Genomic DNA, 13,506 nt, shown 5'->3' with positions numbered 1-13,506 from the left:
AATTATTTTTTTTTAATTGAAGAGAATAGTATTCCACAATTGTGGAAGGATAATCCGTCTCTTAGATTACAACACAAGACTGAGGTACTTCAAATATAAGAAATTGATTTCTTATCAAATCAAAATTCAAAATAATTAAGTGATGTAGTACTCTAATGTACCACTTTATATTGAATTGGAATCCATTCTAATCACGATTACCAACTTATTAATTAAATTTAAATGTTCTTTCCATTTGAATTTCATTAATTACCAGGCTTGGATCCGTTTACCCATTGTCGTTCATTCGTTCATTTTTGAAGTGTAAGGAAAAACATGGAAGAATAAAGTTTTGTGGTAATGATAAAAACTGATGTTCCCACGATATGGCAACCAATCCAGTAAAGTCAGAGCTTGTCAATATAAGTATACTAGAGGTATACTTTCAACTACATTTATCGGAGCTGTTAAAGCGTTGATAAACTTGATAATGTCACACTCATTATTTTCTTAAATTGTATATATGTGGTCCGTCAAGACAAATCAAGCTAGAATCAAGAATCAAACTTGTATTTCAAGTTCCCTCGGCTAGAATGAATTCTCTCAAAATTGAGTGGGGATTATATTTATATTCCTTGACAAATTATCGTCCATTTCTATCAACAACTAATTCTGTTGTGTCTGACGAGGTTGAGGAGACCCAAACTATTTATACAAAGGAATCCAGGAGGACCGAGAAAATTGAGGAGAGAAAAAACGTGGAGGAATAACACAAGGCTATATATAGGAATATTCTTATTAATACAAAACACTACTCTGAGATATATATACAATACATGGCTGTTTCGGAACCTGTTTCCTTATCCCATTCATTCCAAACCTTACTCTCATCCTTTGGCAAGGTATCCAAGACCTTTTAAAACGTAACGTTCATATGCAGAGTGTTAGTCCGCTCAAGGAATCCTGAGCGCGCTCCCGCTCAGTTACTACTTTTGTGAGCCTGCTCCCGCTCAATGAAAAATGAGTGGTGCTCATTTTTTCTCTCGTATTTGAACATGACAACTCTTTACTTATAAAGAATTAAAGACAGTACTTTACAAACATATATATATATATATACACGAGACAATGCATGAAATAATAGGGAAGGAGACACGAATACATTACAAATTCTTATTAACTCTTAGTGTGTCCTGCAAATTGAACCTTAAGTAGCCTAAACTGATTGGCATAATAAAAGAATGAAAAATTGATTGATTTTATTTGAAAGATCATATCAGGCCAATATTAATTTTTTAATCACTCATTTAAATAAGATCGGAAGTAAAATAACTAAAAATAATATATGGGATTATTAAAAAAATTCGAAACCTTATTTATTACGCCCTACTTAGTCTTTATATCATTCTACAATTTAATGAACATTAACAAACCTAATATTGAACTGTTAAGCTTTTACAAATTTTCTAACTTCATAGCAAGTTTTCTGTTATTCAGAAGTAAATATTGGTTTAAGAATATTTTGCCTATATTAGTAATAAATATATTAGATTAAATACGTTTACTAAACAATACATAAATACTTAAAATGGATGAAATATCATATTCACGTTGCAATTGTAAGAAGTTCTGATCCAAATTCATGTTACTCAAATTTTGGAATAAAAGATGAAATGTTTAATGCTGGTTTATCTTTTCCTTATATAGAAGAAAGTGGAGTGGTGTAATTATAAGGGTATAATTGTTCCATGTATGAAAAACATGTGTTATTCTAGTAATGAATAATAACATTCATATTATATCATTATGATATATTTAGGTATCTGCGAATTATGTTTGTTATAAAATAAAAATAATAAGTTTATCATATCCTGAATTAAATACAATATATACACGACAAAATAAAGACTTACTGATTATAACCTTCAAATAGAAAAAAATAAACAACTTTAAACCAACAAAATATGTATTTTAAGATATTACACTACAAATTGTCATCTCTTTGACGCATGTTTCGCTTCTTATCTACCGAATCGATTTTGCGTTTTCTGAAGGAAATTTTGGATTTTTGGACATGAGATTCAGGTAATTCAGTATTATCTTCGTATAATGTTGAGACAGTTTTTTCTTTAAAGCTGTAACGATCCCTTTCAGAATGAAGAGTAACTGAAGATTGAATTGGAGCCTTTGCTTGAGGACATTGATAATCTATTTTTGATGTGGGAACAGTGGGTCTGAAAGAGAATTAATTAAGTAATTTAATTAAAACTATATACACATGATTTTACTTGGGCTGTACGTTCTGCCACCCTCCGTAGGGATCATACGTTTGTGGTTCTTGATAAGAAGTCGTAGATACATCAGAGTATGAAACTATTTCGCCCTTTCCATGAATGGATTGTGAGGCAAGTATAGAAGCATTCCGATGAAGTGTCTTCGCTTCTGCCTTACGATTAATATCATGTTGTTCCTGTATAGACAAATATCCTTCTGGAGGTTTGTCCCATCGTGATTCTTGGGTCTCAACATGCCAATAGTACTTTGTTCCTGAATCATCATCCATTAAGGCTTCGTACCATTTCTTTGGACCCTTGGAACTTTCAGATTTATGCCATTTTGTACCTGATCTAGGAGCTTCCATCCTTCGTATAACGTTAGGACCTGACTGAGGACCTGTAACATAGGGAACATAAATTCAATGAATACATCTTTGTTACTTCAGTACAAATTTTCTTTACAACATAAATTTATAAGAAGTTGCAATTTTGAACCAGATGTAATTTGTACAATCTGATTTTGAACAAGTTGGAATACAAAAATGAGATAAAACATTTTAGATAAATAATTTATAGTACTTGCGACAGGTATAATGAAATGATTAAAATTCCATGAGATATTTGATAAGTTAATAGATTAATTTATGACTTTTCGATGAAAATTACCAATTGATAAGTAATTTGAGAAACATTAGAAATTTGGGTGCCTACAGTTATTTCATACGAGTATACATGATAATTATAAAATAATAATATATTCAATTGAAATGGTAACATCAATGTATAATTGATAACTAAAATGGTTTATAGCATACATAAGTATATTAGAAGTTATTAGACGTAGAAATAATAGTGTACAATACAATTGGTTAAGTTGTAACGAGTATAAAATTTCAACTTGTAGTAAAAAAAAACAACACGATAATATTAACACCCTATTTCTCATGTGAAAATAATGACTCGACATGCTTCTTGGAGAAAGAAGTTTCATGGTTACGTTGATACATATTCGATACAGAGTTTAGTCCCGTATATATATGAGCATAATCTATTTAATGGGATTACAGAAGTGTATAACATAAAATACACACCAATGGAAGGTCCGATGGAATCTGAGTTAGCAGCTGCATTCAATGCAGCAATTTCTGCTTTGGACATTTCATCATTAAATCCTTCAGCTGCAGCCTCTTCACTGATTCTTCTATTTTCCCTCATCTCTGCACGGCGTTTGTTGAAAATAGAAGCAGTTATATCGGAGTTGGAGTCTAAGTCCTTCATTCTATAAGTGTTCAAAGCATCTTCTTCCATTTGCCGAAGCATGGCTGCCTCATCTCGAGAATTCCTCAAGTCCTCCATACCCTTTCTACGAATGTCCTTCAAACGAGTTTGAACGGCCATTTGATGTTTCTTTCCGCCCTCATGGAATCCCACACTCTAATAAATTAATAATGAGTTATAATTATATATATTATATTTGTACTATTATTAATAATTATAATAATAGTATTATTACAAAAATGAACTTACGGCTTTGTTGTCCGTGATCCATACTTTGCAGTATTGACAAAACTTTTTTGCTTGAGACTTCCAATACTCAGTCCTGTTAACATACAAAAAATATTATTTTAATACAAAAAAGTCACTCCACTCTAGTAATTTAAAAAAAATACTTACATGACTTTAAGTTTAATTTAACTTAAATAAATTATCAAGGAGTTTCGATTAAAGTGAAGCAATGTTATTTTCCTTAAAATAAAGAAAAAATTATTGAGTAAACAAAATATCATGGTAACCATATGAAAAGGAGTGAGATTAAATTATAAAATATTGTAGTATTTTAGCCATGTAACCATTTTTACAGGTCCGTAGTACCATCAACTATTAATTTTTGTCTAGGGATATATATATATATATATAAGAATCACTGAATATTATGAAATTTCATATTTTTAAATCATACAGAACAAATCATTAACTATAAAGTTATATATCCAAAACATAGGGGAGACATGAGCTGTTTGTTGTACAATACCTAGGAATGGTTATTTTATATACTGCGTACAAGTTGCAACTTTTATAAGCAGATAGTACAAATAAAAATTTTACGTCTCATTGTGTGTTATTTAAATTCAACATCAATCTTATTAATTAACAATTAAACAAAATTAACAATTATTTAATTTAGATAATTTAAAATTATGTATTTATTATATAATTACGAGTATTAAATATGTGGGTATTTAATTGAATTTTTTAATATGCCACAGATAGTTCATCAATTAGTAATTTAGACCATAATTATGGTAAGAAATCTATCATCTAAAATTTTTTAATAATTGTACTCTAAGGCCATAATTTAAAATTATTCATCTCATTTTTTGGTTGCAACTTGTACTTGACATGCCATTGGATATTCGAATAGTTATTAAAAATATAAAAATGCGGCAAAAAAAACTTAACTATCTGGATCTTCCCTAAAATACAAAACAAATGAGTAAGAGGTTGCCTGACTGAATATATAAAGTATAACAGAGTACTGTCATTCTTTTGATAATATGATATCAATTATACATAAATAATAACAAACAGTCTATATGACATTTTGACGTCAATGATATTCATTCATAGCCTTATCTACTAATGAAAACATCGTGAATTCAACTTATTCGTTAAAGGGCCTTGTTACATTATCCTTTCTTCTTCAAATGAAAAATGAACTCCATAAGGGTGATGAAGGGATGTACTCTCTTATCAGTGTTCCTATTGTTGGTGGTACTTTTGTATCTGATTTGTCTTCAAGTCATAGCCCAGTATCAGATCCCAAGAACAGATGTAAATAAAGAAAAGGACTCAATTCTTGATAATATTGCTCAGGATCCGCCTTTTTGGTTCCTTCAAATATCGGATCTGCATTTGTCTAAATTCAATCCCAAAAATCCTGATCGGGATTTGAAGAAATTCATTTCTTTTGTCAAGTAATTTACCCCGTTATTTTCTTTGATTTAAATCAGATATTTTATTTTAACTCTATGAATCAGCACTCAAATATCTCCTGGAGCCTTACTTGTAACTGGAGATTTAACAGATGCCAAATCTCCTTATGGATTCGGTTCTGAGCAATTTGATGTGGAATGGAGACTCTATCACAACATTATGAATGATTTTAACTATACTCATTTTATGGATATTCGTGGAAATCATGACACTTTTGATGTACCAGATATGGAGCACCCCAGAAATTTCTTTGACGGTAATTGGATATTTTTATTTATATGTACATTCATATTTTTATTCTAATTTTTTGTAGATTACTCTATTCAGGGACAGAGTGGTAATTCACGATCCTACTTGCGCATAGTTACCCACAATAAAAAAAAAATGTGTTTCATTGGAGTAGATGCGACACAAATGCCTGGCCCAAAGAGACCTTTTAACTTCATCGGGATCATTGATCAGGACACCATGAGTCATTTGAAGAAATTATCACAAAAAGCTTCTCAGGAATGTGATTATGTGTTTTGGTTTGGACATTATCCAACCTCTACGATTTATTCTGTTAATCCTGGCATAAGAGAACTCATGGCCTCCCATGGATTTGTCTATGTATGTGGACATTTTCATACCCTAAATAATTTTGTAACCAAAATGTATAGTCAACATTCATCTGGACTGTTAGAATTAGAATTGGGAGATTGGAAAGATAACCGCTTGTTTCGTATCATGACTGTCGATAGGGGCACATTTTCTTTTGCCGACTTTAGATATAATTCTGATGAGGAAGAAAGGCCTTATATTGTTGTTACTCAACCAAAGGACGCTTCATATGTATTGCCATCAAAGGAGCCCATCATGAGAGACATTGATCAAATAAGGGTTCGTATAAATTGATTTTTTTTCACTAAATGATATTATCATACTTTATTCTTAGGCTCTTGTATTTGGCGATGCTAGAGATATATTTGCCGTTATAGAAAATCGCGAAACAAACATTAAAATAACAGTTCCTCTCCATCGAAAGAACGCAGATAGTCCCTTATTTATTGGGAATTGGACTTCCACAAAAGATTTCAAGCATGGAGCTCACTTGATCACTGTCAAAGCAAAGAACTCAAAGGACAAAGTCTTTACCGCTTCACATCTATTTTCATTCGATGGATCCGGTAAATATTTCGGAATTGTAGAGAGGATACTTTTGATGTCTAACTGGATTACCGTGACCCAGCTTATATCTGGACTTTTAACATTTGGCCTCACTGCCATACTCTGTATGGCTCGTGTTCTATATTCTCAAAAGAACAACCTTCGATGGTTGAAGAACCGAGGATTTTTCTTTAATTTTTTAAAGAATTTATTGATTTTAAGCTCTTATAACGAGCTTTTATATCCCTTAGTAATATATATTTTGTACATTCAATTTGGGCCATGGGCGTTTGGATACTTTATATCTGACCGAATTGGCGTTCTCTTTGCTTGGGGAATGATTATAGACGGATCATTTTTGCCGGCTGATACGACTTACCTTTTTACTATTTTCCATGCAATACTGTGTGAAATTCCCCTCATCATTCTATTAAGTAATTCTTTGATGAGAGAACGCTCTACTAAGTTTCTCAAATTTTTATATGGGGAATCTGGGTGGGTCGTTTTCATGTTGATTCAATTTATTTATATAGTAATTTTTTATTCGTCATATGGACTTTTGGCTGTTCTTGGTCCTATTAGAATAGGAACCTTGATTTTTTCGGGTTATTTATGGCTAAGAGCGACAACTCTGTCCTTCAACAAATCAAGGATGTAGCTTATTTTATTACAATAGCTAATTATACATAGTTTATTTTTCTGTTAATAAGAAATTTGCCTTAAAATATCTTCCTATTTATTATTATTATTGAGTATGAATAAATTAATTATGGAGAATAAATATATCTCATAATAGTCGATCATACGGAAGCGTCTTATAATTCAGTTTATTTCATATCAGCTTTTACTTAACTTCTGTCCACAAGAAAAAAAAATAATAGGAGAGAGTTCAAAATAAGTTAAATATTAATGGACGTAACTTGGATTAATATATTATAAATATTGTGGTGAATGGCATGAATAGGTTTACTCAAACGTTTGCGTGTCTAGCTCCTCTTTCATCGGAAAGTGTCCACTCCCAAAAAAGTTATTATCAATGTACTCATCATCATATGATAAAAATGTAGGACTTGTTGTTAGCAACGGCGAAAGGGTCGTTGTGGTGTACGACTGAGAATCAAGGGCACTTGGTAATGTTGCTCCTGGAGCCAAACTTGCACATATACACTTACCATAGTCGTCACATATGTATTCATTATCTGAATCTGGACAAGCTATGAGAAGAAGAAAAATAGTGAGGATATCCAATTACTTGTTAATCGTACTTACTCCACTTAAGGTCATCTTCTTTTTCTACGGGACAATCCCCCTCGTCTTCTCCATTCAAACAATGTGGATATCCGTCACAAACTAAGGACTTGTCAATTAACATATCCCCGCAGATAAAATCATTCTTCAAATCTGCACAATATTTCTCATCCTCACCACCCGGACAATCAGAAACTCCATTGCATTGATTGACAAATGGAATACAATGCCCATCATCGCAAGTCCATTCATGATCTTTGCAAGATATATCAGAATCCAATGGCGTCTGTAACATAATTTTAAATATGAAGCAAATTCATCCATGATGATAAAAGTTTTAAAAATATGTAAGGGGTATTATTTAAAAATTTTGACGGAATGATTAAAATGTACTTGTGTTGTTTCGTAAGGCCTACTAGTGGTCCATGGGTAATAAATAGGTTTAGTGGTTATCGTTTCAGTTGTCGTTGCACAGAGTGTTGTTGTGGGATAAGCAAATATGTCCAATGGAGGTAACATTGTTGTCTCCATCATGTTAAAATCCATATATGGAACCATTGTTGTCGTGGCTCCCAAGATTTCTAAAATCGTTGATGTGGTCATTTGAGGTCTTCCCATGTTTCCATAAGAATTTTTTTCACATCTTCCAGAATGAACAGCATATAAATCTTTCATTCGGATATTGTTACAGGACTCGAGTATGAGGAAGCATTCGTTGTCATATGTCCTCCCATCAATACCACAAACAGGATCATAGATTTCCGTTGAGCAATACACAGGACACTCATAAAACCTGGTTCTCACTCTTACAGATACTTTAGTGGAAGGACCCATGGTTCCACGGAGATTATAGGGTGTACATGTGTAATCTCCCCCTATCCTTTGATGATGTTACACTGTCCAAAACTAGAGAGCCTTTTGTACTGCCTATTGGACTTCCATTCTTATGCCAAACTATGTAACTAATAGATGGATTAGCATCAACTCTACACGGGATTACTCCTCTTTGCCCAGCAAGAAAAGAAAGTTCAGCCGGACCTCCTTTTGCTATCGCTGGATCTGAAAAAAAGAGAGAGATAAATTCATTAAATGTAGATCAGTTTTCCAGTGTGTGACAGTACATTCAACATTTAGGTAAGTGGTATATTCCTCCATTGCTCTATTTCTGCAACTGTACCACCCTGCATCCCCCTTTCGAAGATCAGTGATAATCAGGACATGCCCCTTTTCATCGGTAGCATGAGCTGAATTCGATTGTATAAGGTTGTCTCTGAACCACCATATAAAAAGTTTTCTCCAGATAGATGGCATTTAATGCGTACCACTTTTGGCTCTAATTCATTTTTAATTGCCACACTAATATTCTTCCCGATAATAACACTCTTCATATCCTTTCGAAAGCAAAACTTCTCGTCTCCTTTGTCCTCACAATCTGGAATACCATCGCAAAAAGATGTTTCCTGAAGTGATAAATAATTTAGTTTAAGGATTCATGGGTACTAGTGTGATGTAATTTTTATACCTTAATGCATTTCCCAGATGGATTGACGCATTCCCTTTCATCAATTGCACATTTAGATGTTGTCAAACGATTGCATTTAGACATGGCGACAGGTCTAATTTTAATCTTTAGATTACAACTGGCTTTGGTGAGGTCACAAAGACTTGAGTAAATGAGACCATTGCTCCCACATACACGCTGTGCAAACTCATCGTCCTTACATTCCTTTTTACATGAGGATGCATCTAAGACTACGTAAACTGAAGATACTTCGTTTCCTCCAGAAGAAGCACAAGTGTAATATCCAACGTCCTCCTTTTGGAAATTTCGAATCAAAAGACTTCCATTTTTAAACGCAGTTCCCAATCGTCCTGTTTATTGATTGATAAAAAAATCATAAACTATTGATTGATGTAAATCATTTTACCCTCAAGTCCCGCTGAAGTACTATCATGTACGTTCTGCCCTTCATATGTCCATTTTCCAGATGGATTCACAACATTACAGTCCAAAATCACATTTGAAAAAAGTTTAACTGGGATTGTTTTTGGAGAATGTTCAAAGATATATGTTTGAGTACTTAGTCCCTTACAATTAGTCTCGTCAGAGCCATCGTTACAGTCATTATATCCATCACATTTGCGACGAGAGTCAACACAGACTCCGTCTAATAAACATTTGAACTGCCAATATTGGCATACAACTATATTTGCATAAAGTATATACAATTCGATAAATAATTTAGAATGAATAAAACAATCTCACGTACCACTCAAACAGTCTACTTCATCTGATCCGTCCAAACAATCTGTGTATCCATCGCAAAGACGCCTAGAATCAATGCATCTCTTTCTATCCCAGCATTTAAACTGCCATTCTTCATTACAATCCCCTTATAGAAAATAAATTTTTGTTAAGTAGTTTTTATTATATACGTAATTGTTATACTTTCTGGGCATTGATCAATGTCTTCATCAGATAAGTCATGACAATCAGGATATCCATCACATCTTTTTTCGTTTGTCAATACAAACATCTCCGCTCAAGCATTTCCATTCATCGTCTCCATCACAATTATCTAAAAATGCACAACATTTAAAGACTGGTTTTTATTTTAAAAAAATAGTATATTTTTATTATCTACTAGATGATTTGCATGAAATTTCATCTGTTGAATCATGACAATGAGGAGTTCCATCACAGAGCAATGCCTTATCAATACATTTTCCATCATTACACGCAAACTCTATCGTCGAATTACATTGAGCTGAAAAAATAGAAAGAATTGTCAGCACGGGGATGGGAATGCTTCGACAATTATAGACAACATACTTACAGGGGCAAAATGCCTCATCACTCTTGTCTGCACAGTTGTAGACTCCATTGCACCTCTTGGCAAAATTGATGCAGGATCCATCATCACAAATGTACTCTGTTTTCTTACATTTAACTTCACACAATTGTTCATCAGAGCCGTCTTCACAGTCACTCTCACCATCACAACGTCTCATGTAATCGATGCATTCCTTATTGCTCTTACAAGTAAATTGTGTTCTCTTACAATTACCACAGTCCTGCTCATCCACACCGTCAGAACATTCTCGAATGCCATTACATCTCTCGTTGAATCGTATGCATGTTCCATCTCGGCATTTTAATTCACAATTCAAAGTTTTTTTGGGGATTGACATATTTTTGCCAGTTTTTGGTATAAAGGGATTAATGGGGAGAATGGAACTGGTGATTCCATAATCTAGAATTTCGTTTCCATCGTAGTATTCATAATTTTCAGTTGATGTTGTATTGATTGCCCATGGTACGAAGGGGAGTTACTCTGACAATTGATCTTTTTGGCGTTGTCGTTCTAATCGAAAGTGTTGTGGTGATGATGGGGGGGTTTTTTAGTGTAGGGAGCTTTAGTTCTCCTTGGGATGAATTTCCTCTTTTTAGTTGTTGTTGAATAACGGGGAGGAGGGGTTGAAGTCGTAAATCTGGGGTTGGATGTGGATGATTTCTTTATTTTGCTACTATCCTTTAAACTGGTATGAGTTGTTTTAATAGTCACTGAAGTTGTCGGTGTTGTTTTAATAATCACTAAAGTTGTCGTAGTTGTTTTAACAGTTACTGAAGTTGTCGAAGTTGTTTTAACATTGGGTCTATTCTTCTTCTTATTATTAAAATTATTTCTCCCTGATTTTCTATTCTTTGCACATAACCTTTCGTCACTTCCATCCTGGCAGTTTGTTACATAATCACAAACCAATTCCTTAGGCAAACATTGCATATTTCCATGGCAAGGAAATTCTCTCAATCCGCAATAATTCTGAGATTGGATTTTTGTGACTTTTTCAATCCAGAGGCCAAATCCTTCACTTGTGAGACCAAAATCCTTGTAATACTCAAAGGGAGATCCGGGAAGCATCAAGTTCCAGAAAAGAATTTTTGGAAACGTATCAATCATAAATCTATCTAAAAATAAGGGATCTCTATCCAAATCGACATCATAAAACGTTATATTCCTCTTATAATAGTCTTTGTAAACTTTTTTATACTTCGGTTTAAACCTATTACATGCGGGACACCAAGGTGCAAAGAAATACACCATGACGAAATGCGTCTTTGTGTTTCCAAAGACAATTTCATCAAAGTTTCTAGAATTCAATGTTATGATCTTTCGTGTTTCAGGTCTCATACGTCTTAGAGAGCAGTTTTGTTCATCTTCCTTCTCAGTGCAGTGAGCTATTCCGTCACACAAATAAGATTTTTTTATGTATGCTCCATTACTGCATTGGAAGTACAGTGAAGAATTGAACATGGGCGGAGTTGTTGTCTTAGGGAAGCAATCCATTTCATCTTCCCCTTCCGAACACTCAATGATTCCATTGCACATATCACTCCTTGGAATTAAACGTCCATTCAAGCATCTGAAGAAACTTTTTTCTATTTCTTTGTCATTGAGATTGGAGTCTATAGAGTATACAAATTAATTATAACATGGATATTATATTGAAAGAAATAGATCCATCACCTGGAATAAGATTTGTAGAGGAAGCTCCACGACTACAGCATGATCCAGTCATATAACATGAATTTAAACACTCTTCGTAGGTATCAAAGGAATTTCGTAAAACATTCATTCTGGGATCAAAAGATGGCGGAAGACAACTTGTATATTTACGACACATTTTCGAAGTGGGATCATAGTAGTATTGATCAGAATTGGGACTCATGAATCTACAATATTTATTTGCTTCCTGAATTGGAGGGAAAGGGGCGTTCTTGCAGGGTCTCATAGGTTTAGGGACAACTGATTAAATGGATAATAATTAATCATATTAAATTAAATTTGATTTTTTAAATACCAGGCTGTATTGGACTGGAAAGTCCATTTGGTGATCCAGAATTTGGTTCAGAATAATATGGGTCCATTGGGTAGTTGTTACTCTGTGGTAATATTCCCTCATCGATGGATGGACTGTAATTGGGTGGATGATTGGGAATCATGGATCCATAATTATTGAAAATATCATTTACTTCAAAGTCATTATTTGGCATGTAGTTTTCATATTCTTGAGGAGAAGGATTTAGTGGAGGCGGAATGTTTCTGAATGGATAGTTTTGGATAAAAGGGGGCCGCCCGTAGTATATTCTATCTTCGAGAATTGGTTCATTTGGAGGTGGAGGTAGGGGGTAATTGATGGGCGGTGGCGGAGGAATCATTGAATTCATATCAAAGGATGGTTGCCCACTTTGTATTGGTTGCCTAGCTATTTTGTGTTTAAAGGAATAATAATTTAAGGTCATCCTTTGCTAAAAATATATATGAATGTATAAATGAAAATTCTTACGAGATCCATTGATTCTCCGACGTTTTTGTTGAAGATGATCCGGTAAACGAAACCAACCATTCGCTCTCCTCGAAAAGGCTTCATTTATGATGAAAAGTCCCAAGAATAACTGAAACGTATTCATATTGAATTTATTTTATAAAAAGTAAATCTAACATCACATCATTACACAACTTTTAATGACTTAATACTTAAGTTATACTTGAACTTAAAATTTCAACCCTCACATCCTTAAAAAAAAGAGAGAGAAAGAAATATAAATTATATACAAATACCGTAAGTACGATGTTTTTAACGGATAGGCGAATCATGCAGAACGGATTTGCAACCAACACTTAATACAATGTCTTAAATGATGAATATACGATGTATAGTTAAATTTGTACTCAAGTCCTCGAGCATAGAAGTTAAGAAGCTAGATGACTCTGGCTAGACTGAACTCACAGATCAATTTTATGAGACTATAGATATGTTTGAAGCATGTAACATAAACAAAAGGTCTATAACACACTAT

General features: G+C 33.4%; 4 protein-coding genes across 5 annotated transcripts; 1 reads left to right on the top strand and 3 right to left on the bottom strand.

The window, feature by feature from the left end:
- Positions 1 to 1,775: 1,775 nt before the first annotated feature.
- Positions 1,776 to 4,067, bottom strand: LOC121121017 (uncharacterized). The gene is made up of 5 exons (XM_040715883.2): positions 3,930 to 4,067; positions 3,783 to 3,855; positions 3,347 to 3,689; positions 2,268 to 2,652; positions 1,776 to 2,213 (listed from the first exon to the last, which is right to left on the bottom strand). Coding segments are annotated over exons 1-5 (1,053 nt in total). The 5' UTR covers positions 3,932 to 4,067; the 3' UTR covers positions 1,776 to 1,963.
- Positions 4,068 to 4,767: 700 nt separating this feature from the next.
- LOC121121016 (transmembrane protein 62) lies at positions 4,768 to 7,200 on the top strand. The gene is made up of 4 exons (XM_040715882.2): positions 4,768 to 5,230; positions 5,294 to 5,505; positions 5,563 to 6,128; positions 6,184 to 7,200. The coding sequence occupies exons 1-4, from the start codon at positions 4,968 to 4,970 to the stop codon at positions 7,051 to 7,053; spliced, it is 1,911 nt and encodes a 636-aa protein (XP_040571816.1). The 5' UTR covers positions 4,768 to 4,967; the 3' UTR covers positions 7,054 to 7,200.
- An 8-nt stretch (positions 7,201 to 7,208) lies between these two features.
- Positions 7,209 to 10,411, bottom strand: LOC121120029 (uncharacterized). 2 transcript variants are annotated; one of them, XM_071889328.1, is made up of 7 exons: positions 10,289 to 10,411; positions 10,093 to 10,222; positions 9,914 to 10,036; positions 9,572 to 9,847; positions 9,166 to 9,515; positions 8,765 to 9,103; positions 8,563 to 8,702 (listed from the first exon to the last, which is right to left on the bottom strand). In XM_071889328.1, exons 2-6 carry the CDS (start codon positions 10,178 to 10,180, stop codon positions 8,855 to 8,857), a joined length of 1,086 nt encoding a protein of 361 aa, XP_071745429.1. In that variant the 5' UTR covers positions 10,181 to 10,222; positions 10,289 to 10,411; the 3' UTR covers positions 8,563 to 8,702; positions 8,765 to 8,854. The 2 variants fall into 2 exon arrangements, with proteins under 2 accessions (XP_071745430.1, XP_071745429.1); XM_071889329.1 differs by lacking the exons at positions 9,166 to 9,515; positions 9,572 to 9,847; positions 9,914 to 10,036; positions 10,093 to 10,222; positions 10,289 to 10,411 and adding exons at positions 7,209 to 7,609; positions 7,665 to 7,929 and having other exon boundaries at positions 8,037 to 8,702; positions 8,765 to 9,093.
- A 425-nt stretch (positions 10,412 to 10,836) lies between these two features.
- Positions 10,837 to 13,506, bottom strand: LOC121121015 (uncharacterized). Its single transcript, XM_040715881.2, has 5 exons — positions 13,268 to 13,506; positions 12,993 to 13,101; positions 12,507 to 12,911; positions 12,173 to 12,451; positions 10,837 to 12,111 (listed from the first exon to the last, which is right to left on the bottom strand). The coding sequence occupies exons 1-5, from the start codon at positions 13,301 to 13,303 to the stop codon at positions 11,009 to 11,011; spliced, it is 1,932 nt and encodes a 643-aa protein (XP_040571815.1). The 5' UTR covers positions 13,304 to 13,506; the 3' UTR covers positions 10,837 to 11,008.

The sequence above is a fragment of the Lepeophtheirus salmonis genome, chromosome 6, assembly GCF_016086655.4.
Source record: "Lepeophtheirus salmonis chromosome 6, UVic_Lsal_1.4, whole genome shotgun sequence".
Lineage (NCBI taxonomy): Eukaryota > Metazoa > Arthropoda > Copepoda > Siphonostomatoida > Caligidae > Lepeophtheirus > Lepeophtheirus salmonis.
This window is presented reverse-complemented; position numbering and strand designations above follow the sequence as displayed.